Source organism: Rousettus aegyptiacus, unplaced genomic scaffold (assembly GCF_014176215.1).
Source record: "Rousettus aegyptiacus isolate mRouAeg1 unplaced genomic scaffold, mRouAeg1.p scaffold_m13_p_14, whole genome shotgun sequence".
Lineage (NCBI taxonomy): Eukaryota > Metazoa > Chordata > Mammalia > Chiroptera > Pteropodidae > Rousettus > Rousettus aegyptiacus.
The window spans coordinates 21,349,464-21,377,423 of record NW_023416289.1 but is presented as its reverse complement, the minus strand read 5'-3'; the positions used below and the strand labels follow the sequence as shown (position 1 = coordinate 21,377,423).

The following is a 27,960-nucleotide window of genomic DNA, read 5'->3' as shown; positions in this document are numbered from 1 at the left end:
CTTATAGGAGCTCGCTTGTATGTAAGTGCTTTTCCCTTGCTACTTTTAAGATTCTCTCTTTGTCTTTAACCTTTGGCATTTTAATAATGATGAGTCTTAGTGGAACCTCTTTAGGTTCATCTTGTTTGGGACTCTCTGTGCTTCCTAAAACTTGGATGTCTATTTTCTTTGCCAGGTTAGTAAAGTTTTCAGCCATTATTTTTTCTCTTTTAATCTCTTGCTCTCTCTGGTACCCCTGTAATGCAAATGTTGGTATGCTTGATGTTCTCCCAGCAGTCTCTTACCTTATTCTCATTTTTTAAAATTATTTTTCCTTTTTGCTGTTCCTATTAGCTGTTTTCTGCTACCTTGTCTTTCAGATTGCTGATTCGATCCTCTGCTTCTTCTAATCTGCTATTTATTCCCTCTAATGTTTCTTCATTTAAGTTATTGTATTCTTCATTTCTGACTGGTTCTTTTTTCTGTTTTCTATCTCTTTGTTGAAGTTCTCACTGAATTCATCTCTTCTTTTTCTAAGTTCATTGAGCATTCTTATTACCAGTGCTGTGAACTCTTATCTGTTATTTTGCTTGTTTCCATTGCATTTAGTTTTTTTTTTTTCTGTTTTGGGACATATTTTCTTTGTCTCCTCATTTTGGCTGACTCCTTGTGTTTGTTTCTATGTGTTAATAGATCTGCTATGTCTTTCGGTATTGGCAAAGTGGTCTTACGTAGAAAGTTTCCTGTGAGGCCCAGTGGAGTCATCTCTTTTTCCCTGAGCTAGGTGTTCCAGGGATGTTTCTTATGTGATTCATGTCTGCCCTCCTGTTGTATTTGAGCCTTTATTGCTGTTGACATGTCAGTGGATGGGATTGACTATGAGGGTGACTAGCTGCGAGGGCTAGCAATGACCACAGCAGATGAGCTGTCATGTGGGGGCTAACCCTGCAGAGCAGGAGTCATTTTAGTGGGTCTCTGGCGCCAGCCAAGAACCTTCTTTTTGTCATTCGTGGAGCTCATTCGGTAGTGCTCTGGTGTGGTCTGAAACTGACGCTGGGTGAGTTGGTTTTGGAGCCTCTTAGGAGATTCTCTGGTTTGTTCAGGCCAAAGTCAGCCAGCGTTGGTGCCTGGCTTAGGGCTGCCTGGTGGGAGCTATAAAGAGATATGGAGTTGGTTGTCATTTTTGATGGGCTGGAGGTCCTTGCGAGAGGCTACACTATGAACTGAAGCCAGCTACCATTAGTGCCTGGTTTGGAACTCTTTAGTGGGCACCACAATGTAAGCTGAGGCCAGGTATCACTTGTGCCAGGCTTGTGGCTACTTAGTTTAAGCTATGTTCCAAGCCACCACTGGCCACAGCTTATGCCAGGTTTGGGGCCTCCTCATGGGGCCATTTAGCAAGGGGGATAGGGCATGCCAAGGGCAACCACTACTTGTTTGGGGTTTGTGGGCCTTCCAGAGATTTAGGAAAGTCTGAAGCAAGAGCCAAGGCAGTCTCCTTGCATGGAAAAGCTGCTGGAAGCTTGTGTGGAAAAGCTGCTTGGCCAGGTGCATTAGATGGGTGGGGCAGGATCTCAGGGAATCATGGTGGGTAGGGGTGTCAGGTTAATGAAGAGTTCAGATTTGGTGTCCACTTGTGTCTGCAGGATGGGTGTGGGGAGGGCTCAACAATGGAGCAATTTTGCCTGCCCCTCAAGTTCTCACCCTGAAGGAAGTCGATTCCATTCTTCCCTGTGTGTCCCTTGTACTGTTCTAGCTGTCAGCCTAGCTAGAGCCCAGAATGAATGAGTTTGTGAGCAAGCAAGTTCACGTGCAGAATCTTTAAGACTTATAGTCTCCAGCAGCTCTCCATCTCACTTGGATGCAATCCTTGCTGGTTTTCTCAGCTTGATGTTATAGGGATTCTTCTTCCTGGCACTGATACCCTGGGATGGGCAGCCTGGTGTGGGGCCGGGACCCCTCATCCCTCAGAGAAACGTTGCAGCCAAGATATCCCTCCCAATTCTTAACCACCACACTATATGTATAGGACCTGCCCATTCTCTGTCTCTGCCCCTCCTACCACTCTTGATGTCGCTTCTTTATAGTCTTAGTCATAGGATTTCTGTTCAGCTATTCTTCAGATGGTTCTCAATGATGGTTGTTCTATAATTTAGTTGTAACTTTGATGTGAGCATGGGAGGAGGGTGAGCACAGTATTTACGTACTCTGCCATCTTGACCAGCAACAAGCCCTTTCCGTTTTAAAGTATTTTAAATACTATCCTTAAAAATGTTGACTTTTGGTGAAATCATGATCACCACATTACCCCTTTTATGGTACCCACTGATTCCTGATTCTTGTTCTTTTATTTCTTTAATGAAACCTTCCCCTACTCTCTTAGATGCCATGAGCTCTCCGTGCTATCTAAAAGTTCCCTCTGCCAGCCCATTCATCAAGTCTGTATAGGAAAATATTTAATGGTTGTCATTTATACTTTGATTTAATACCTGATTAAAGTTAATTTACTATTAAAATTAGTAGTAAATTAAATACATTGTTGTAATTATATCAAAAGGATATTATTTTAGTCCTTAATTCAGAAGAATCTGCCAACCAGGATGTACATAGGTACTCATTCAACAAGGATGGAGGGACTCATTCATTCAACAAGTATTTTTCATGTCCATTCTATGCTTGGAAACCAGACTAAACCAGACACTAGAATTAGAGCAGTGAACGAATTGAAGTGCTTGCATCCCTGGAACCTACACTCTAGTGGGAGAAAATGGACCATAAGCAAACACATTTATAATCTAGCAGAAGGTTAAATGTTATGAAGGCAAGTAAAGCAGGAGGACAGGCTTGGGGAGCAGTGGGGTGGGAATTTCATAAGGGAGGGGGTCATGGAAGGTCCTGTTGAAAGTGACACAAGAGCAGGAAGGAAATGAGGGTGTGACCCAATTAAGGGAGAGTGTTCTGGACAGAATAAATAGAACTTACAAAGGCCCTCCTCAGAACGATTATATTTGGCATATTTCAGGATTGGCCATCAGGTCAGCGTAGCAAATACTCATTTAGTGAATGACGAGCATTAGGAAATGAAGTCAAAGAAGAACAGGTAAATTCAGATCATGCAAATCATAACAATAACATGACTCTCCCAAGCAGGCCTTGATGAGCACTTTGACTTTTACTCTGATCTGGACAGGAGCAGCCAAAGAGTTTGGAGCAGAGGAGCAAAGTGATATCACTTGACCCTGACTATATCCTCTGCCATAATATTACCAGTTGTGCCTAGCACACTGTATGTGGTCAACAATTGGATAAATGATGATGATTATTTTTTTTCAATTTCTTGTGTGATGAGTCCTTCTATGTGGGAGGGACTGTTTTTCTGTTACTGAATTTTCTATGACCATTGGTAGTCAGTGGAATTAGTTTCTTAGTTAATAGCAGTACAAATTGTATTTCTCAAAGTCAAGGCACCTTTGTCCAAATCACCAAGCCACCTTCTCCCATGATATGTATCGGTGCCTTTGTGAGGATGTTTGGAAACTCAGAAAGTGAGGTATCTATCAATTGGTCTGAAGTGAACTGGGTTTTCTTTCCTGTGCCCTGCATGAATAAAATACCTTTTCTCTCTGTTCAACTTGAAACCAAATAAAGCTGTCATAGGTTTGTTATTGTTTTTAGATGTTATGATTCTCATTATTTTTAACCCTAGCAGGTTTATAAGACTCTCTGCAGGTATTAAAAGGGAGATTGATAGAACCTTGTTGTTGACTCCCACCCCTTGGCTATTGGTAGTTTATCAGGAACTCTTGAATAATCACTTGTTATTTGACATCACTAGGTGCCAGCTTGTTTGCAGCAAGCCTCTTTTAATCTTATCTGAGAATGGGGAATCATGAAAGGTTGCTTTCTAATCCTCCCTCATTTCTGCTCTAGATGTATGTATGCCATGTCATTTAATTTATGTTTGCAGGTAGAGATTTCTATCTTTAGCAGTCGTTTGACATCTTTTAGATTAAAAAGGAAAACAAAATATGAACGTGATTATGGACGTTTACTGCACAAAGCCGATGGCAGAACGGTGGCATGGTGCTTCCTACGCAGTGTTCTGTGCTGTCCAATATGGTAGCCGCTAGCAACACGCGCCCAATGAGCCCTTGAAATGTGACTGGTGTGATTAAGGAACTGTACTTTTATTTTATTTTAATGAATTAAATTTAAATATAAACTACAGTTTCTAGTAGCTATTAGTATAAATTTGGTGAGTTAAAGGGATTGTCTACAGGAAGTCAGCAGGGCTGAGTGATTCTTTACAGGTGACAAAAAAAAATGAGACCAAAGGCTCTTTTCATCTTTGATCTACCCAGTCACCTGCAAAAGAGATCTGAGAACCTACCTTACTTACCCATTCCCAATAATTAAACCCTTGTGTTTTTTTTTTTTTTTCTAGTTTGTTTACTCCATCTTTACCATCATTGCTTGGTTTCCATTGCCATTTTCTCTTGCAAAAACTCAGTGGGTAGCCTCTGATGGGTTTCTTGGCTTCTTTTCAATCCATCCTCCCCAATGCAGCCACATTAACTCTCAGGATTAAACTCCTGATGACTCTCCATTTTTCTCAGGATAAAGCTCAAAGTCCTTAGCTGTACTGCACATAATGGCCTTTTTGCTTTGCGAGTTGTAAACTTCTGGCTACTTCAAAGTCAACTGAATGTAAGTTTTACTAATGATGTCATTTTTTATTTGAAATTACATTTGGATATATATTACCGTTTTAGTATTCAGGGCTTTTAAAAAAAAATCCACCACTTTCTACTCTCAAAAGCATATACATGCCAGTGCACATAACCGCTCCACGCTTGACAAATCAAACAGCCGCAGGTAACGGAGCCACCCTCTCTCTCTCACCTTTGCTCCCTCACCTGGGTCCTCCCCCCCCATCCCCATCTTGTTCACCTGGCTGACACTAGCCTCATCAAAGAGTCCCCCTTCTAAGAATTTGCTAGATGCCCCTTCAGTTATCTCCCAAACTCCTTGGGAGAGTAGGAGGGTGGGGCAGAAGGGGGCTGTCTTGTAATATCTGCTTGGCTGTTAGTCTCCCCTGTCAAAACTATTTCATTCCTTATTCCACAGGGCCTAGGTCAGTGCCTAGCCTATTCTCAATAGTCAATATTTGTTGAATGAATGAATCTGACAGTCACATGCTGTCATGGGGGGGTGGGTTTCTGAAAGCCCTCATTCTCCCCTCCCCCACAAAGTAACAAATTAAGACCAAATTTTTCATATAGGCTGTAATTTTATATACAATTTGTGGAACTTGATAATGCAATGTTTGGGATACTCTTGTTTTTATTTTTATTAAATTCTTGGTAATTATTCTTAAGTAATGACTTCTTAGTTGACTGCTACCAGCTTCATTAGTGGTTGCTGTCTTGTCACAAATGCATCGTTTGGATGTCATTCAGTCATCAAATACTCAGCTTTGTTATGCATCAGACACTGCTCTTGGTGTCTGGAACTCAGGGTTAAAAAAATGGGACAAGAACATATGAGGTCCCACATCTCTGCTACCCAACATGCTAGTGGGAAAAGATAAACAACCAGTCAAAAGAGAAACAATACTTTCCAGGTAGTGAAGCAGCAGTTAAAATAGACCAGCCAGGCACTCACTGTGTGTCAGACAGTATTCTAAGTGGTTTACATGTATTAATGTTTTTGATGCTCAGAGCAAGCCAATGTCTTTCATTTATCTTCAGAATACTGAGGCACAAAGGGTCAAGTAACTCAACCAAGGTCACAAGTCTTCCAAGTAGTGGAGCTGAAACTTGAACCCAGACATTCAGTTGCAGCCTGTGGTGTGACCACAGCACTGCCTGCAGTCATGTTAAGAAGGGATGTTTTAGATTAGATCGTTAGGAAAGAAATTTCTAAGAAGGCAAATCCAGCCTTACAGAGAGCTTGGAGTTTACAGTGTTCCACTGGAGAAACCTCCAAACAGGTTTGGCAAGTTTAAAGAACAGCAGAAAGGCCTGCCTGCTCAGGAAGTGTGAAAGGATAGGGATGGGGGGTGGGTGTTGAGCTGAGAGAGAGACCCCTAGAGAATACCAGAGCAGTCACTGGCTTTCTCACTAGAGCTGTAAAGATGAGTGAGCAGCACCCAAATGAGGGCAGCAGTCTTCAGGTCAGTAAACTACTGGACAGCAAGGGTGTAATTTTACTCACACTCTTGGTTGTTGATGGATAAATGTAAGATTTTAGCTGTAATCTTGGTACACATGTTATCTTAGCTGTGGTTGGAGAAACAAAACTCACCTTTTTTTGGCATTCTTTTTTTTTTTTTAGTTTATTTTTATTATGGTGGCATTGGTTAACAAAATCCAGTAAGTTTCAGGTGTACAATTCAACAGGTAAGACATATACTTTGCATTGTATGTTCACTGCCCATAGTTAGATTTCTATCACCACCTATTTGACCCCCTCTACCTCTTCCCTCCCCTCTCCCCTCTGGTAACTACTGGTCTATTGTCTATGTTTATGAGTCTCTGTTTAAAAATCACTTTTTTGGCAGAAATTAAGGAACTCAGCATCCTGCTGCTGATTTTCTTAATGTAATCATGGTAAACCACTGAAAGGCAGTCAGAAATCTCTGATTAAAGGAGAGGCTTAACAGCAAAAGCAATTCACTTTAAATGTTTTAAATTCAAATAAAAGAATGGGCTGTGGAGTAACTCGCAGTCAGTGTATGAAGCGTGAGCAGCTGATTTATGAAAGAGCTGCTCAAGAAGTGAGCACACACTTGAATAGTGCATTTTGAGATTGCTTACAAGGAACTAGCTGTCCACTTTTAGGGATCTGGAAGCCTAGACATACTTGGTTTGAAATACAATTTACCCTAGGACAAGTGCAACCTGAGCCATCTGACATTTTGAATAACTTCGTAAAGTGATCCTTGACCCATGGACAGATATGTAACTATTGACATCAGATGGAAGTGACCCAACATTTGGCAAGAAAGCTACTTCTCGTCTTCCTGCCACACTATGCTTGTAACAGGAAGAGGACTTGCATGACAGTTGGATGAGCCAAGGAAACTATGAGAGCCTGAGGAAAAACTTGGAAATCGCCACACATATCCAATTAATCCCTCTGTTAAATGTTAACGAGTTAACAGCATATGTGTTCGCCTGACATCCTATCTTATTTATGTCATTCTGAAGTTGAATCTGGATAGAGGGTATTAGTTTAATTTAATGCAAATGGTCCTTTGCTATTTTTGCCCCCAGGCTCCCCTCCTCCATCCCCAGCATCTGTTCAGAGTAGTAATTTCTATGCTATGAAGGTAAGTTAGGTTCACAGAACAGAAATGTTTACCCATTTGTAGGCTTCTGTAGTTCGTTCCTGCATGAAAGTACCAAGTATTTGCAAACTCACAGACTTTACAAGGTAAATAAACTATGTTTCTGTTCCAACCTTTGAGAAAGCTGTTTATCTACCTGCCTCATGCAAACAGTGATCATTTATTGATCTCTTAGTGAATGTTTATTATCAAGCAGTGTGCTCTTCAGGCATTACCTGATATAATCCAAAACAATGCTAAAATAGAGAATTCTATGTTATTCTCGTTTTATAGATGAGGAAAGTAAGACTAAGGGGGAATAACACAAATTGTCCAAGATTGCAGAGATTTTAAGGTGTGGATTCAGTGCTTGAATCTAAATCCAGACTCAAAATCCCACTTCTGTTTCCCTTTGCTCAATATAGACTCTTCATTCATAACCAGATACTTTTTTTTTTGTTAATAACTACATTTGTGGAGTTAGCACTGTGCTAGGTGATCTGAAAGATAAAAAAAAAAAAGAAGGAAAAAAATGTCTCCGATAATAAGACATGACTCATATAAGCAATGCATAAAATTTGGGGTGGAATTAGGGCAGAGGCCACAAAGCCAAATGCCCACAGGCACCAGACCAGTAATGTAATGCGGGGCATGGGACAGTGGGGAGGGGTGGGCACCGCGGTGAACTGGTGAGCACATGCCATAACCTTAGAGGCAGGCAGTCCTTAGCTGATATCCAGTAATCGTATATAGAAAACAGAATTTCTGACTTGTCTTGAAAAATTGGATGAAATGACAGTATTGGGTTCAAATTCATACATGGAAAACAATGTTAACACAGAGCCGAACAACAATACTTACTAAGATAGAGTGATGTTAGCAAGATGGTGGAATAGAAGTTTCCAGTGCTTGTCCCTTCATAGGAACATCAATTTGAACAGCTATCTATGCATGAACATACTTTCACGATAGCTAAGTGAATTCAAAACTTAAACATAGGGCTTGAAACTGTAAAACTGTGAGAAGAGAATATAGGGAAAATGCTTCTTGGCATTAGTCAGAACAATGAATTTTTGGATATGACCCCAAAAGCACAGGTAACAAAAGCAAAAATAGAGAAGTGGAATCGTGTTAAACTAAAAAGCATCTGCACAGCAAAGAAACTGAAGAGGCAACCTATGGGATGAAGGAAATATTAACAAACTGTACATTTGGTAGGTGGTTAATATCTAAAATATATAAAGAACTCAGTGACAAGAAAACAAATATCCTCATTAAAAATTGGGCGAAGGACTGAGTAGACATTTCTCGAAAGGCATACAAATGGCCGAAAGGAATATGAGAAAATACTGAAAATCACCAGTCATCAAGGAAATGCAGATCAACACAATGAAATATTATTGGACACCTGTTAGAATGGATATTATCAAAAGACAAGAGATAAATGTTGGGAAGGACATGGAGAAAAGGAACACTTATACATTGTTAGTCATGGAAAACAATATGGAAGTTTCTCAAAAAAAAAAAAAATAGAACTATCATATGATCTAGTAATTCTACTTCTAGTTATATATCCAGGGGAAATGAAATCAGGATTTCAAAAAAGAGATCTGTACCGCTGTGCTCACCACAGCATTATTCACAATAGCCAAGATATGGGATCAACTGAAGTGCTTATCAAGGAGTGAGTGGACAAAGAAGATGTGGCATACATACACAGTGGAATATTGTTCAGTCACAAAAAGAAGGACATCCTGGCATCTGCAACGACATGGATGAACCTGGAGGACATTATGCTAAGTGAAATAAACCAGGCACAGAAGGACAAATACTGCATGATCTCACTTAAATGTGGAATCTAAAAAAGTCACACTCACACAATCAGAGAGTGGGATGATGGTTGTCAGGCACCAGAGGGTAGGGGAAATGGAGAGATCTGGGTCAAAGGGCACAAACTTTCAGTTATGCAGGGCGAATAAGTTCTGAAGATCTTGTATATAGCATAGTAACTTGCGTTAATAACACCGTATTGTATACTTGATGTTCATATCTGCTGCTTCCACACCACCACCGGGAGAGCTTGGGAAGTCTAATCAGTCATCGAGCCTCTCTGTGCAGTTACCCAATGGGTGGATGCCACACGGCATACTTCATCACATCTCTAACAGCTGGTTATTGGCACGGCTTCCAGCTCCAGCTGTCTTTTTAAAAAATGAATGCTGTCAGTTCCAAGGTAGGCAGGGCAAGGTAGGGTGGAGGTCTTGACAAAACCCATCACCACTACAGAAACAAGTATGAACATATGTCTTCCTGATGCTGTGTGTCAGCAAGCAGCAGCCTTGGAAATGAAGGAGCATCATTTATTTAAAAAACGATTGTTCCACTATCTCGCAAATATAATAGACACCATTCGTGCTGAGTCACAGGACCTCTGAAATTGTTCCTCCTAGGAAAATCACTATTTTCAGCAAAAGTATATTAAGCATCAACTATGTAAATTCCTTACCAAACCCAGAAACCTGATATTTGACAGTAAGAATGTAAATAGCAAGAAACACCAATAATGTGTTGATTATTGATTTTCGGATAACAAGGAGTTAGATTTCTTAGCAAGGGATACTAATCATATATGAAAATATTAACCTTAATTCATACTGAGAATTTAGATTTCCGTACTTGAATACTTATATCTATAATATTTAGGCTCTATAAAAAAGAAATCCGAGGCAAAGATGGCATAATAAGAATTGGCAGACTGGACGTTAGCTAACGTGTGCTCATTATATAATTTTCTAGTCTTGTCTAAATTTTTGGCATATTTATTGATACCAGGAAAAATACAGGATAACTAGTGTATCCTTCCCTATTACCAAGGAGGCAGAGAGTCCTTACAATGTGGATCCAGCCAATTTTTTAGAAAACAGATCAGATCTTTTGGCTTTTCCCTTCAAAACCTCCCATTGTATCTTATTAAACAAGAATTTAAGTATATCCTCAGAGGTGGTCTGCCCTGACTTTGTTCTCCCACAGGATTTTGGATAGTCCCTCATTCGTTCAGCATGATTTGAATGTCATGCCAATGCCATCTGAGTGTCAAAGGCGCAAAGGCAAGCACAGCACTAACTCTACTTTGCAGGGATTTACATTGAAAGAAGAGAAAATAAAAGCCCCCTTTGATAAGTGCCGTGTTAAAGTACAGGATGACAAAGAAGCCTACTCAAGGGACATGTAAATTAGAATGATGAATCTGGACAAGGATATAGTGTATCCGATTAATTGGTTCTTCGTTTGTCTTCCATAACAGAAGCATCCTTAAATGCAGTCATCAATGTCTTGCTTGTTTTTGTCTTCCTTAGTACCAAGCATGTTGCCTTATTTCTAGTTCATTAATTCTACAAATGTTTATAGAGCAGTTACTATGTGCCAAACGCTGGACACATAAAAACGAGCAAGTTATACACAAGCCCCAGGTTTTATGGTACTAGTAGGAATAACGGACAATAAATACGTAAAACAGCTACGTGATAGACCATCAAATAATGATAAAGACTGTACAGAAAAATAAAGCTGACGTGAGGAATGACAAGGTTCGCTTCATGTTTATAAGGTGATTTGAAGAGGTCATCTTTGGGAAAAATCTAAATGAACTGAGGTATCCAGGGGAAAGTATGTTCTAGATGCAGGAAACAATGATCACAAAGATCCTGGGGTGGGAACTTGGCTGTCTTGTTGATGGAACAGCAATGGAGCCCGTGTACCCCAAGTTGTATAAGGAGGGGTAGAAAATGGTTTAGAGAGGCAACCAAAGTCTGTATTTAGATTGGACTGGACTGCAAAATGGTTTGAAATCCATATTTCTTGTTCCGGAACTCATCTTGTAATGCAGCATGAATGTAACCTGTTTAAAGTGATGCTTTGGAGCAAGAAAGGGTAGAGATTACCCCCAGGGAGGTGAGATAGGGGGCTACTGCTTTATTTTAGGCCCGGGGAGGTGCGCGAATGAATTGGAATGAGAACATAGGGAAGGGCAGAGTTAGGAGCTCAAGAGATCAATTTTATTTTGAAATTCGTCAATGTTGTTAACCACGTAAATGCTGCATCAGTAGGATGTCGTTTGGGGAAAAAAAATGGTATTTCGAGGTTGGGAGCACAAATTTGGCTTCTGAGGTTTACATTAAAAAACTTAGGTGGGTATGAGTTATGACCATCTCCTCCCAGACATTTAGCATGCCCCTCCCCCAATAGGATGCTGACATGAAGAAGGGTGACTGTTATCAGCAGACAGAGCACCAAAGCCTGGAATGATCTGGGGGCGGGGGAAGGCTGGCTGCATGGCCCCATGTGAAGTTCGTGGAAAGTCTGGTTTCTATTAAATCCAGACATGCTAGCTATCTCAACTTGGTCCCTCACAATTAACCAACAGCCATTATGGCAATCATGTGTTTTCCAAATGACATCCTTCCTTAGGCTTCCTTTGAAATGATCTGATTCTCAAGGAGAGGCTGGAGCAAAGAGGGTTGTGAGACACAGACTGTGAAATAGCTCCCTCCTTAGTCCTTCCTAGATGAGGAAGTCTTCGTGACCAAAGTGCTGGTAAGGATCATGTACCTTTGACATCGGTCCTTCTTATTGATTATCAGGGCATATTTAGCTATCGGAGTGGCAGGGAAGATGGGGTTTCTCTTCCATGTACCATTTGTATATCTCTCTTCCAAAGATGTGTGGAGTATGTCTGACATACAGGACGTGCCGTGGCTCTTGCAGAGCAGAGTAGCCTGGCCCTGCCCTGAAAGCACTTGCTGTACACTAGAAGGGAGGACATCAGAGCATTGTGGGGTGAATTCTTAACTTGGCTTAGTAATGTCTGTAAGGCCACGTTCCACAGAGCTAGTTATGTCCAGATCCATGGAGAAGTTTTCTCAGTAACACTGTTGCGCACCCTCCCTTTGGTGCGCCAATTGAGAGAGGAAGCCAAAAGGATGACACTCTGATTTTAGTACTACTAGACTCCAGCCTTCGTTTCTGGAAGATCTGAGTTTATGGGTACCTCTGTGTTCTTTGGATCCATCAGAAGAGGCAGTAAAAGATGATCGACAGGAGGTTGGGACCTACGTAAGCCAGACCAGAAGTGCTTTGTTCTTAAGAGTCACACCTTGCGAATCAGTTACTTGGGTTACTATCCTACTCTCCCCCAAAAGTCATATCCTTCCTGGGACTTTTTTTTCTCTCTTTTTTCAGCTTTATTGAGTTTTAATTGAGAATATTGTAAGGTATTTAAAGCATATAACCTGATGACTTGAAAGCATATACATTATGAAAGGATTCCCCCTATCGAGTTAATGAACACATTCATCACCTCATATATTTACCTTACTCTTAAATTTTTATGAGAACATTCAAGTTCTCACTTAGTAAATTTCATTCATACCATACAGTGCTTCTGGAACTCTTCCTGAATTCTAATGGGATGTGTGTTTAAGAGTGAGGGAAGGTTGCGAGGTCAGACAGACTTGGGATCCAGAGAGGTTAACAAAAATACCCATCAAATAGGACTGTCATGGGCGTCAGATAAAATTTTTCAGATAGAATGTTTCGTACAGTTTCTGGTACATAGAAAACAGTGAACTGTTCTTCCAGGTGGGGGCAGTAAAGAAATGTGGGGACAAAGGGAGAGAGACTCCCCCACATCTATTGATCATGGTTAAACTACTTAGTTTCATTTATAAAAGTCGAAATATAGATCGTGACTCTTATAAAAACCATATGCATTTATGAGCATTTGTACATTTAATTTTTTAAAAAATTAATACTAAAATTTATATAACTGTGGTAAACATGTCAACCATTTTGATACTAATACATTGTTTAAAAAATAAAAAGAGCTTCGCAGAAGTACATGCCCCTCTGAGAATGGGCACAGCCACACGTTGGACAGAATTGGCTCACATCGCTCAACCTGATGCTGACTTACGAGCCACTGTATTCTGGTCTCATGAGATTTGGGCTGTTGAAGTGTTTATTTCATTAGAAATTTTGTTAATTTACCAAGTAAGTAAGTTTCTTCAGTATATTATTAATATCTCTTTGGAGCCACAAGAATGGCATAATCTACCTCAGTACAGACAGTTTGTAGTTTAAGTGCTTTGAAGAAGGGACTGAATTGACTCATCTTTATGTCAGTAGTATAAGCCATTGCATATAGTCAGAGCCATGTTGGTTAATATTGTTTTGGAGCCAAATTTGGCTAAGTGTTAGTGAAATAAAGAGAGGATTTATTTTAAGCCTACCGGAGTATTTGAAGAAGTAATTGAACATACCAAGCTACGGAAGAGAAAAAGAACAGGCATTTCTAAGGACTTCTGAAGCAATATTTTTTTATTTTTTTCCCCTAATCCATCATTATCAGGGTGACTCAGAAACTCATAGCAACTATGAGTGCATGGAGAGACTACCTGCCTAGCTGAGGTCAGGGGTCGCTTGGATAAACATCTTTGCCCAGTGATGCAGCTGCGTGTATCACAGGCACAGGCAGAATGCTCAGTGAGCATCTGTTGTCAAACAGCCTTGGAGTGATCTGCTCAGGTGTTCACTGGGAGGAGGTGGGCCTTTACCCGTCCCATCTAAACAGATGGCCAGCATGTAACTTGAGAGCTTTAGTCCACACTCATAGTGTATTCTCCCATATTCTCCAGAAAGTCTACTTTGCTTTTTATTCTCTTGGTAGTAATCATCCATTTAATTCCTTAAGGCTAATCAGAGGTATCCTTTTCTTCCATGATGCTGCCACTTTTTGGTGGAGGGCAGGTGGATAAGAGTGGGTCGTCAGAATGGACGAAGGCTGGATTTAAACATTTTTAACTTGTGAACATTATGGATGAGAAGTTAATAGTCCAAAAAGGGTTATTTAGGAGGAGCAATTTAGTGATTTTCTTTCCACTTGCCATCCGTCTTTCTCATCCCAATCAAAACAAGCCAACAATCAAATCAAAGCTAAAACTTAGAATCTTTGCGTTAAGTAATTTTCTGAGGTAGAAAAATCATGATTTTTCCTCTGTCTTAAATATCTTCAGTTACATTTGCAAGAATTTCATTAATATATCTCTTTTCAGGTCTTAAGGCCTTGTTTAGTCCTTTTTTTTTCTCAGTAAACAAAATATTTATGCGACTTTCCAGAAATTCAGATCCAATCAAAGGGGATAATTATATAATACAAACACACTGTTAGAAAAAGGTGTGACTTCTCTGATTCGTTCTCTCAAATCATCACACGTAATAATGATAACAGTAAACGTGCATTGGGTGTGTTCTCTGTGCCAAGCTCTGTTCTTTGTATTATAAAAATCCTCTAAGGGAAGTGGTATTACTGTTCCTGTTTTATGGATCAGAGACTTGAGTATCCGAAAGATTTATAAACTTCTCCAGGAGATAAGGGAAAGGATGAAAGGGGCCCTTAACCATTACAGAACTGAAAATACTTTGTGACTCTTTTTAGCTTTATGTCCCCCTCACTCACCAGGCTGTGAGCAGTTTGGGGATATTGACAGTATTTGATTAAATTTGGACTGGGTTTTTAAGTTTTTTGAAGGAAGATTACTGTGTATATACATAAATCCCCTTTTAAATCATGTTTCTGTTGTGAGTCCTATTGATGATAATATTGATATCAATGAATGGATGGGAAATGCTGACATCTTTACTGTTATCATTATTATATGTGATGATTTGTTGGTATGTGTATGTGTGTGTGTGTATTTTTTTTTCTCTAAATATAAGAAATTTTGTCCTCTTCCTTTTACAGTACTGGGGAATCCTGAAATACATTCTTTTTACAAAATCTATGTCCACATGTGAGAGCCTGTCCAAGTTATTTGTTAAACCATCTCCACATATGTAGATGAAGATGGCAAGAAGTTCTATTTCATTGTCTTAGAATTGTGTGCTCTATAGAAAACTGAGGATGTTATCATTGTTGGTATGCTCTTGGCATTATAACATCAAATTTTGTCTCCTTAGCCTGATCATTGGTCCAGATGATTCTGCTTTTTCTTACCTGGGACCTAGTAATCAATTTTTTACATACTCACAAGTCTCTAATTGCCTTTTTAAAAGTTACTGTGGCTCTATTTTTTATGTTGATATCTACCGAGTAATTTACGGTTTGTCACCATGCCCAATAGTCACTTATTTAACCAAAGAGAAATCTCAATTTAGCCATATCTTTATTCTCATTTCACAGGTGGGGAGAAAAGGAAGGGGGAGGGGATCAAACAGCAGAGCTTCACTCTTACCTCTAAACTGTTTCATTTTATGTTGGGTATTTCTCTTAATTCATTGTCTTTGTGCCATTCCATTTTATCTTAATGATTTTGGTTACTTCATGAAACCCTAAAACATCCTCATGCCGGTGATTTTTCTCAATTAAAGAATTTCTCAGCCTTTTCTTCTTAGTCTTTCATTTCTTGGATGCTGTCTTTCTCTCCTCCCCCAACCCCTGGACCATGAATTTCTGTTTCATATTGACTATACTTTTTAAAACTTTTCACTTTTTCTGAACTTTCTCCTTTGGGGTATCCTCATACATGTTGGACAATAAATCAATTATTCTTTAATGCTATTTTTTGGATAAAATAATATTTTTTTTTTTAAAAAAGTGATGTCTTGACTGAAATCACAAATATTTTTGGAGCTGTTTTTGGAGATAGGTTCAAAATTAAAAAGTGAAACATAATTGACATTATTCAATTACGATATTTTAAATTATCTGGTTACTGATAACTACAAATGCATGTCTTTGCCAATATTTCTTCAACCAGCCTCATGGAAGCTACTTTGTTGTTGGGTCAGTCTTTACTAAAAATAGAAATAGAATAATGATACTGCCCATAGGATTCTTTTATTATTATTACAGGATATTTCTTTAAGATACATTATTTCACTTGAAGTTCTGGTTCGCTTTTAGCAAACATCATTATTAATCTATTAAGTCTTTTAGTTTTTGATTATTTAACAGGTATAAGTACTAGAATACAAGTCACTAAAGACATAGACCCTGCCTTCAGAGAGCTTATAAGCTCTGAATATTTTAATAAAGAATTGTGTGTTTATACCGCCACTTAATTCATCAACTATTTCTGGAATCTGCAGTCTCCCTTTTCATGTTAAATCTAAAGCCTTTGGTAGGATTTTATTATGACCTATTATAGGGAGTGTACTTAAAAAGTAAATTGAAGTGTAATTTAGACCTGACACGAATCCTTTGAGAGTTTAGGCCATTGAAATCTAAGAAAATAAATAATTGCTAACACATAAAACATACTATAGTATCCCCTTTTTAAAAGTATAAAATGGCAAAATGTGATCTGAATAAAATAATGACTCCTAGTCAGTATCCATTTAATTCTTAAACTCAGCAGCTAAATTATATGACTGTATTTCTAGGTCTTTAAAACTGAAAAAGATTTGAACACTTATTTTGGGAACCACATGGTGAGCAGACCCTTCAGTCAAGAAGGGGGCACAGCCACATTTTATCTCTGGCTCTCTTGGTCTTCTGAGGGAAAGGAGTCCCCTTGGGTGGGGAGTTGGGGGCAACTCTCAGCTTAAGGCACCCACCTCTTCATGGAGTTGGGGCCTTTCCTGTCCTTCTCTAGCGCAAGGCAAGCCTAAGGGTGTCCTCCTCCCCCATCCCTGTCTTAGCAGGCCACTGGGTCTCTGATCCCCTCCTCTCCCTCAACAGCTTCTTCCCTTTTTCATTCTTCATTGCCCATCTTAATCCCATTTAGGCTTCTCCTGCATGAAAATGCGCTTCCTCAGAAAAGCATTGTGTCACCTCTCATTCTAAAATTATTTTCCCCCATCAAAATCCCATCAGCATTTTTTAAAGAAATAAAACAAAAATCATCAGATTTGTATGGAAACACAAAAGACCCTGAATTGCCAAAGCCATCCTGAGAAAAAAAGAATGAGGACGGAGGCATTACTCTGCCCAACTTGAAATTATACTACAAAGTGACAGTAATCAAAACGGCATGGTATTGGGAGCAAAACACACACGGACCAGTGGAATAGAATCAAGAGTCCAGGGGTAAACTTGTATTTATATGGCAAATAATTTTCAACAAAAAAGTCAAAAATAAACAGTGGAGAAAGGAAAGCCTCTTTAATAAATGAAACTGGAAAGCCACCTGCAAAAGAATGAAACTAGACTGTTGTCTATCATCACATACCAAAATTAACTCAAAATGGATTAAGGACCTGAATATAAAACCTGAAACAATAAAATAGAAGAAAACATAGGAACTAATCTCAAGGACCTTGGACTTAAAAAGGACTTTATGAATTCGACCCCAAAAACAAGGGAAGTAGAAGCTAAAATAAATGAATGGGACTACATCAAACTAAAAAGCTGCTACTCAGCAAAGGAAATTGTAAACAAGGTAAAGAGACAACCATCCAAATGGTAAAATATGTTTGCAAGCAACGTCTCCAATAAGGGCCTAATATACAAAATATACAAAGAGCTCATGTGATTAATAACAAAAAAACAAATGATCCAATGAAAAAATGGGCAGAGGACCTGAACAGACACTTCTCCCTAGAGGATATGCAAATGGCCAACAAATATTTGAAAAGATGCTCAATATCGCTAGATATTAGGGAAATGCAAATCAAAACCACAATGAGATACCATCTCACACCTGTTAGAATAGCTATAACCGACAGAACAAGTAATAACAATTGTTGGAGAGGATGCGGAGAAAAAGGAACCCTCATACACTGCTGGTGGGACTGCAAATTGGTACAGCCACTATGGAAAACAGTATGGAGGTTCCTCAAAAAACTAAGAATTGATCTACCATACGATCCAGCAATCCCTCTACTGGATATTTACCCCAAAGACTTGAAAACTCATATCCAAAAAGATATTTGCACACCAATGTTCATAGCAGCATTATTCATAGTGACCAGGACATGGAAACAACCGAAGTGTCCTAATAACAGGTGATTGGCTAAAGAAGCTGTGGTACATACATACAATGGAATATTAGCCATAAGAAGAGATGAAATGCTGCCATTTGCAACAACATGGATGGACCCCGAGATAATCATGCTAAGTGAAATAAGCCAGACTGAAAAAGTTGAAAATCACATGATATCACTTATATGTGGGACATAAACCTAAAAGCAACAAATGAACAAGACAGACAAACAGAGACTCATGGACATGGACTATAGACTAGTGACTACCATAAGGTAGAGGGTGGGGGAGGAGGGAGTAGGTAGAGACTGTTAAAGGGGGTCAAATACAGCGAGGTCAGGGAAAGGTGAAGTGGGTAAAGGGATCAAATATATGGCAGCTGAAGGAAACTGGACTTTGGGTGGTAAACACAAAATAGAATATACAGATGTCAAATTATAACGTACACCTGAAAGTTACATAATTGTGTTAACCAATGTCACCCCAATACACTTAATTTAAAAAACAAAATATAATAAAATCAGTTTCCGCAGTCTCTTCACCCTTTCCATTATTTTCTCTCATAGAATGCTGCTTTTTTTCCTTCATATTTTACACAAAGGAATATTTCATACCCCTTTGTGGTCTCATTTAATCCCTAATTCCCCCCTTTTAATCAGCAGCCACATGAGAACATGGATCCATCTTGCTCACCACAGTTTGGCCAGAACATTGCGTGTGTTCAATAACTCAAAATGCTTCACACGTCTTACATATAAACATAGGAACAGATGACTTTTTGGGTTTATATTTTCAAACTTTTCTTTGTGTATTTATTAGGTTAGCCCCTAATGTTTTCCAACCAACTAAACCCCAGGAGAATATTTTTTCTTCCTTAATATCTTGTACTTTAAAATTCTTTTTAAAAAAGAAGTGTTCTAGATTTTGTCATTGTCGCTCTATGTCCCAATATAGGATGACAATTATTATTATTTTTTTATTGCTTTCTCAGTGCAGCAGTGTTCACTCTGCATTTGAGTTGCCTGTAGTTCTCACGAAACAGGGATAAAAGAAAGCAAGCTTCCAAACCGGTTAGTCCAGTCAAGGCCCTTAATTGGTTTAAGCCTTTGATATTACTTTAACCAATTTAGGAAGTTAGTAAGGCTGGAGGGCTTTCATGGATAAGTCACTTTTTTTCTTCTTTAACTGTTCATTCTTTTTGTCTGGGTCGGTAAATGGTGTCTTTTATCAGGGAAGGGGGGGGGGCTGAATTCTACCTGTGCTTAGATTTCCTCACAGGGTGGCTATGAGACTTAAATAAGGTACTCTTTATTTGATGCATACAGTACTCCTGGCTTCACTACTGTGATGCAGAAGGAGTTCATGGTTTTTATGAATTCGAGCATGTCACGTCCCAGCTCTGGTTTCCCCTGCTGTAAAGGGAGGGGGAGGTGCTGGCATGCCCTCAGCATCCTCTCCACTCTGGGTTTCTTTAATTTACTTAGTCAACAAGTGTTTATCAACTAATAAATATCGATTGGCCGGAACCGTGTGGCATACACCAGGGCTGCCAGTGCGGTTTCGCTGTTGCAGAGTGTACATTGAAATTGTGTGTCAGGGGTGGTGGGCAGAGGTTGCATTTTGTTTCCTTCATTACGGATAGACTAAAGCAGATCATCTGTGGGCTGAGGTCATTTGGAAGTGGGGGAGCGTAGTTTTAAACAGGGTCTCTGAGGAGATGGCATTTAAGCTGAGATGTAAGCAGTGAGCACCAGAAAACCAAGCAAGTCTGTGGGAGGGGATCGTGGGTGAAAGAAGGGTGTGCAGACTCCATTAAGAGTGTAGGGGAGGAAAAGTCATTTTCCCTTTATCCTCTGTTAACCTAAAAATAAAAAGCCAGAGTGAGAGGCAACGAGCATTTATTTAAGATCGCGGAATTGTAATCCTGGGGCACAGATTCCAGCAGAAACCCAAGTTGTGTCCCGATTACAGGGTGAAGGCAAGGGGTTTTCTCTTTAAAGACAAAAAAAAAAAAAAAAAAGAAGAAGAAGAAGAATAGAGGAAAGAAATTTCTAACAAGTCGAGTTATTCTTTAGCTGTACGTGGCCGATTACTGATTGTATCTTCAGAAAGCGTGTCCGCAGTTAGCAGTCTTTGTGGTCAGGATGTCTGCTTTCCTGTTAGCTACAAACAGTTGTTTGTAGGACAGTGTCACTTTGGTCCATTCCAAAGGTTATGTTGCCCAGTTCAAACTTTCCAAAGGTTCAAGGAGTGAGACGTGCAAGCAGTTCGTCTGGAATGGTTGCTCTGGCTCTATTATGTCAACTTTTTACACTTAGGTTCTTGGCTGAGACACCTCTGTAATAAAAAAAAAAACAGGTTTAAGGTGGTGACTTGGGCCATTTTGACAAGTTATTCAGTTTTCCTGGATAACTCCCACACATACAGGAGATATATATGTTGTTAAATGCCTGTTTGTTTTCTCTTGTTAATCTGTCTTTTTCCCCTCCCACGCGATGCTCAGCCAAGAACCTAGAAGGGTAGAAGGAAAACTATTTTACCTCTCCCATGGTGCCAATCCTAGCTTCCCCACTCACTATCTTAGCCTCAGTTTTCTCATCTGTAAAATGGGGGTGATAATGGTGCAGGTCAAATGAGACGTCAAACATTTAACACAGTCCCTGCATGTAGGAAGTGGCCAGTAATCAGTTGCTGAAAATCAACACATTAAAGAGATTAATGGAATCGTTAATATTTTCTTTGTCTTTGGCTTTTTAGTCAGGTCTAATAAGGACACGAAAAAATGAATTCCTCATCTCGCCATTACCTCAGCTACTGGCCCAGGAACACAACTACAGCTCACCTGCAGGCCACCATCCTCATGTACTGTACAAAAGGACAGCCGAGGAGACTGTCCAGAGTTACCGTGGCTACCCAGGCTCCAGTCGGCATTACCCTGGTCACACCCCAAGTCACACTCCTGCCACATCTCAGAGTCAAGAAAGAGAACATCACCATCGAAGGTTGCAAAAGCAGCATTTTTGTGGACGACGCAAGAAATGTATGTAAGGAAACTTTCTCTTGTTCTGTTCTTATGTGGGCCCTCGAGAGGTTTTCTTGCATTCCAGTGGGTGTGCTGACTTTGCAGATTAATATGGGGCTGCACCGAACACCCCCAGAAATTAGTCCTGAAGATGGACCAGTAATCACCCCTATCAGACAAACACTAGGTTATCAAGTGTCAGTTTTTCTTGCTTAAACTAGGAAAGATTTTTATTTATTTTTTTGTTATTTTAGCCTCTTCTCCTTTTTAATAACAAGTTTCAGTATCTCTGTGCTCATGAGAAAACTACCCAGTCCTCCAGGAATGAAAGAAATCAGAGGTGAATCCTCAGGTGTAGTTGGGCATTGCTTTTGAGAACTTGAAGGAGAGACTTCACAGGAAATAACATTGGCACCTGAGTGGAGGTAGCAGTGATTTGCAGGACCTTTAGCATGGTTTGTTGACCTAGGCACAACTTTGTACATATTCTGGACCAGAAGTGTCCAATAGAAATATCATGCCAGCCTCAAATGTAATTTTAAATGTTCTAATAGCCACATTTTTAAAAAATTTAAAAATAGATAAATTAATTTTAATTTTATCTAATTTATTTAACCCAATATATATAATATCATAATATGTCATACTGATGACAAATTATTTTTTTATATTAGGTTTTTGAAACCTAATATTTATTTTACACTTAGAGCACAGTTTCAAATCAGATGATAAACTGCCGTCTGAAATAATCTGTATTTAAGTTTCATAAAATTTAAAGTTGAAAAAGTAGATTTACATATTCAAGGTGTTCCAAACATATTTGATTTTAAATTACTGAATTGATTATTGCTTTTTAAAATTGAAATGTTAATTAAGGTTAAATAAAATTTAAAAATCAGTTCCTCAGGTGTCGTCAACCGCATTTCAAAAGCTCAGTAGGCAAAAGTGGCAAGTGAGAGGGACAGAGCAGCCAGGTGACCGAACGTTCTGCCCACTCAGCAGGGAAACCAGTGTCACCGGGGTGTTGACTGGGAGCAATAACGAAAGATACCAGTTTAATTGTTTTTTTGCATTTGGGGTGTTATCGAAATATCCTCTTTTAGGGACTTCTGTTTGGCGCGGATCCATAGTAATAGCAGTAGTAATCATTGTGATGACATTCATAGTGGCAATGAGACATCAAAGCTAAACTCAGGGTCACTCATCAAATTAAACCTGAGGTTTTACATCTACCTCTAAATGGTTTGATCTTTTAATTTCCTCTGCAGAGAGCAGTCATCGCTATCATAACTGTACCAGTTGTTAAAGCACTAAAATACTTCTCTATTAGTTTACATAGTACTGTCCCGAGTTTTCCAGATGCCCTTATCCTTCTCTGCCACACTTGAACTTGTCACTGTCTGTTAACTAAAGAGATCGTGCCTGGCCCAAAAGACACTTCCAGGGCTCTGCTCAAAGGCTACGGCCCGTGTCCATTCTGCTAAGGTCGTGCCCGCACCTTTTCTGTCACAAAGTATTTAGTACAGTTTTAAATATCACCCCTGACTATGCTCTTTTCTCAATAAGTAAGTAAATATTAATTAGGCCGAGTGTTTATTAACTACTCATTTTAAATTTTGCGTTGATTAAACAAGAGTATAAGATACGGGCAGTGTTCTATAGGATGTGTATTTCTAAATTTTTATTTCGAAAATAATATGTAAATGTTATGAATTCGGATGCTAAGAATGTCTGGTTTTGGAGCTTTTCAGCAATAAAATAAAATGAGCATTTTCTGTTTGTAAAGACTAGTCCCGCAACATTGATTTTCCTTAACCTGCTATACCAACTAGAATTGTAGCTTTTCTTTTCCTCTTTAGAGAATTTTTGAGTTATCGAATCTGTTCATCCATCTATCCAACTGGCCAGCCAGCCAAACTTCAATTGACTGAATCTTTTTGACACACACTGAGTGCAAAGCCCCAGGCCAGGCACTGATAGCATCACTTACCAGTAGATTAGGAGGTTTTGGTTACGTAGTCCTTCTCCTCCCCTTGTTTCGATTTCTGTCTGTCTCACCCAGATGTCCTGTACTGATATCCCTTCCGAATGCTCTTCTGTTCATTGCAGACGCCCCCAAGCCTCCCACAGAGGACACCTATCTCAGGTTCGATGAGTACGGGAGCACGGGGAGGCCCAGAAGATCAGCTGGAAAGTCAGCAACGGGCCTCAACGTGGAGACCCTTGTGGTAGCAGACAGGAAAATGGTGGAAAAGCACGGCAAGGCAAATGTGACCACGTACATCCTCACAGTTATGAACATGGTAAGGAAGGCAGTCAGGACGCCAGCCCCGTCTCTCCAAAACAGCTAGAAATCACAGAATTTTCTTGTGTGGGTTGAATAGCAGATGTAGCCACGTGATATTATTGGGGGTGGGGGGAAACTGAGTTTTGAAGAATTGGTTATATTGTATCTATATTTGGTAAAATTAAAGCCTACATACTTATAAATATTTCTCGTTGATTCCCCCCTCCACAGTTTTGGAAGTTTTCAGATTTTGTTTATTTTTGTTCGATTCTGGTTGTTCCAACAGGTTTCCAGCCTATTTAAAGACGGGACCATTGGAAGCGACATAAACATCATAGTGGTGAGCCTCATTCTTCTGGAGCAAGATCCTGTAAGTGGCACTTCATTTATTTCTTCATTCTGTCATTCAGGATGTACTTGTTAAATACCTACTATGTGCCAATCAATGCACTGGTCACTAGACATTCAAATTTGAAAATATACTGACCCTAGCCTCAAGGAAAGTACAGTTTAATAGGGCTGTGAATTCAAATAACTAAAACATCACAAAATAATTATTTGCCTATAAACATAGATGCATATATGTAATGCAAAATATGATTAAACATGCATGTATAATATAAATATTACATTATATATAAAAATATTATTTAGGCTTCCCCAGGAAGGTACACTTGTTAATAGATTTAAAGGTTGGTTAGATTTTGCATGTTGGATATGCTGGGTAATAGCAGGTATATGCAAAAGGATATTTTGAAAATGTACTGAAAATAAGTCATCAGAAAATTATTTCAGTAAACCTGCTGTCTTCCCAGCACCATCTCAGGTACTATAGATAATAAACAAGGAATATTTAACTGCCCCTGAACTGATTACAGTGAGGTACAAGACGAAAGCATGGGGCAAATTATGGAAATCAGAACATATAATAAAGTGTTAAATTGTTTAGCACTTACTGCTTTGTAGTGTTTTGATGTTAAAAATGTGTTTTTCCGAGGTGAGGATTAGCAGTCAAACAGACTATTTTCCAAGTCCCCTGTGGCTTTTGTAGTGAACATACGAAGCAGGGAGTCAAAGGCAAGAAAAAATCGCCCAGGTGTGTAGAGCTGCAGAGGTTAACAGTTTGTCAAATTATTCTTGGAATTGTAGAGAGACAGAAAGGGTGTGTGTTGTTTGGGAGACACCATTGTCTCCAACCCGCCACTTATGCTTTGTTCAAGGACACTGAAGCCAACAGCACCCTAGTTCACTCATACTTGGAGATCTCTAAAAATCCTCAACTTGCCCCAAGGCAATAATTTTATGCAAACATTTTGATAAATATTATAAATACCTTACTCTTTAGAATCTTATAACTATTTGTTCATTCAGTAAGTTTTCATTTGATTGATTGATTGATTGATTGATTGTGACCTATGATGTGCCAAGCCCTTTCTGGGACTTTTGACGTAGGGGTAAAAAACTATAGTCACTACCTTTCTCATATTCTACCGAAAAGATGTTGAACTTTATCACCATTAATTTATAATTATGTTCTAAAAGTTATAACAGTTTGGTGAAGGCGATACCAGCATGAGATAAAAAAAAGATGATCCTAAGTGGTCAGATTACTTGCTGTAGAAAAATAATTGGTCATAAACTATACTACTGAAACTCTTGTAGTTACTTTAAATATTGTATTTACCTGAAATAGTTTTTATTTATTTATTTATTTATTTATTTACCAATTATCTTCAACCTTAGCTCAAGTTTTTTCCTCTACTGACCTTTCTCCCTAGAAACATGATGTTTCTGTGTTTGCCTGTACAAATGGAATCATTCAACGTTTTCATCTCTGACAAATTCACACTCTGATTTGTGTGGGTTTCCCATAGGGAGGATTATTGATCAACCATCATGCAGACCAGTCTCTGAATAGTTTTTGTCAGTGGCAGTCTGCCCTCATTGGAAAGAACGGCAAGAGGCATGACCACGCCATCTTACTCACGGGATTCGATATTTGTTCCTGGAAGAATGAACCATGTGACACGTTAGGTATGGTATGAACAGATGCTCACACACACCCGTTAGCTGAAAACACGGCGTGAAAACTTTCTATTGGATGGGCGGCCCTTAATATCCTTAATAAGGGGAACTAATATATTTAAATTGGAGAATATCCTCACTCTACCCTCTGATGAATAATTTTCTATTTAACTGAACTCAGTGTGGAATACCGAACCCATTTACTTTATTCCTTTTCTATTTTTCTTACTCTATTGATGTTCATTGAGACATGAGATAAATTATTTAACCAGACAAGCTGTGGCTTATTCCATATGCATCATGACTGTAGAACTAGGTAGCTTAAGAGAATTTGATTGGTCTCCATGGTACCTAACTGAGCCCTTGGTAGCAGTGCCTCCTTTAGAAAGTTACTTGACCTGTGAAGGACTCAGCTTTTCTATATTTGTATGAGACAGTGAGTAAGCACTAAATCTTTTACATCTGCACTATATTTTCTGGTGTATTCCATTGTGTATCGTAGGAATTCAACAGTTTTTTTAATGGATAATGGTCATCTAGATCAGTGTTGATGGCAGTGGCGGTGGTGCCACCCATGATATGTGCCTGTGCATTAGATCCCCCAGATGATCACACTTACATCATGGCGACAAGGTGGGCACCAGCAATTCACAAGTGACGGGGCACATAGCCTTGTTCTACTGGTTCTGAGGACCCAAAACTGGAAAGAAAGACATTTAACACTATTATGTAGTTCAAGATAGAGTCAAGGACCTGCTGGAACGATTTCATAACTGCCCTTGGAAGGAAGTCATTTTTGAGAACAGGAATACTCATCGCATTATGGTGAACGGAAGAAAAATAAATGTACTCACATTCAGTTGTGCATTTCCATGTTACATGCTTCAGAAAAAGATTAGAATGTGTGTTCTCTTAGAAAATATACCTTGAACTTTGACGCTAATATGACTGTCAAGTGAACCTTTTGCATTGATTTAGCTATCATTTAAGCAATTGCTCTGATGCAAATAATAAACTTAGGTAAGGCATATAACTATCTTACATGTAAAATGGGAATTACAGCATTCATACTGGCTTCACGGGGTTGTTAAGAGGATCCACTGATGATATACTAAAAAGAGATCAAATATTAAATACTGCATTTATTCATTTGGAAGAGAGTGAACAATATGCCTTTAGTGTTTTCCAGCAAAAAAATTAAATATGTGAATCCATTAAACTAAGACTGCACAGAACATTTTGAGGACATAAATGACCAGATATCTGTGTGCATTCCTTTTGGACTAACATTTGAAATTGATCTTTCAATAGGGTTTGCCCCCATCAGTGGAATGTGCAGTAAGTACAGAAGTTGTACCATCAATGAGGACACGGGGCTTGGCCTGGCCTTCACCATTGCACATGAGTCAGGGCACAAGTAAGTGACCCCTTGATTCACCACTTTATATGAAAGCAGGTTGGGCGATTTCTTGGCATTCCTCTAATTATTATTATTGTTCTAGGTAGAATAAATAAGATAAATCTTGTTTAAAGCTTAAAATAGTGCCTGACTGTAAGGGCTCAATAAAGACCACTCATTGTTGACATAGCTCTTTTTAAACAACATTTAATAACCACATAGTATTACCTTGTGTACATGAATGGACTGCAAGTTATCTAATGGACTCTCAGGTCATTTAGGCATTTGTTTATTTTCTTTCACGTTTTGCTGCAGTGAAGGTAAATTTAGTTCATTATACTGGGAAAGAACCATGGAGACATGCAAATTCCCAGAATGTAATGGCATATTGTTTAAAAGCTTTTGATGCATTTATTGGATATGCTTTTACTTGGTGTCATTGCATGCACCTAATGTTCTTTTAATTGGTATTAGTAAATCTTTCTTTTGTGAAAATAGAGTTGGAAATGAGGAATGAGAAAACTAAGTAATGATATGAATTTATTTTATGAGGCACATCATCTGGTGTGGACACAGTTCTGCAGAGGATTTTTAAACATTCGAGCACTAGCATGTTCATCGGAATAAGCATACTGCTTTGCAAGATGACTATTTCAAAGGACAAGCCCTTCAGATGTATAAATTTAAGAATGTTTTTGTGTGTGTGTCTTGTATTCAATATTTATGTTGAATGTTTAGAGCATCCAATTAATATCTGACTTAAAGATAAAAGCAAACATTATCTGTTCCACAATTTTAACTTATATTTTGATATTTTGATATTTGTGTCTTTTATGAGCTAATTTATTATCTTCAGGAAATCTGAATCTTGACCATTGCTGCTATCCAACAGATTTTCAGCATTTTATGTATATACACATGATATGAATGAACCAATTTT

The 27,960-nt window shown here is 38.9% G+C and overlaps 1 protein-coding gene across 3 annotated transcripts in view; it reads left to right on the top strand.

The window, feature by feature from the left end:
• Positions 1 to 27,960, top strand: part of ADAMTS18 (ADAM metallopeptidase with thrombospondin type 1 motif 18) — a 350,660-nt gene that overhangs the window by 268,433 nt on the left and 54,267 nt on the right. For 2 of the 3 annotated variants that reach the window (XM_016128433.2, XM_016128432.2), the window contains 5 exons: positions 21,045 to 21,331; positions 23,419 to 23,612; positions 23,883 to 23,966; positions 25,471 to 25,630; positions 26,933 to 27,038. In XM_016128433.2, the coding sequence (XP_015983919.2) occupies positions 21,070 to 21,331; positions 23,419 to 23,612; positions 23,883 to 23,966; positions 25,471 to 25,630; positions 26,933 to 27,038 (806 nt within the window). In that variant the 5' untranslated portion in view covers positions 21,045 to 21,069. The remainder of the gene's footprint in view (positions 1 to 21,044; positions 21,332 to 23,418; positions 23,613 to 23,882; positions 23,967 to 25,470; positions 25,631 to 26,932; positions 27,039 to 27,960) is intronic. The other variant, XM_036231505.1, reaches the window with a different exon arrangement.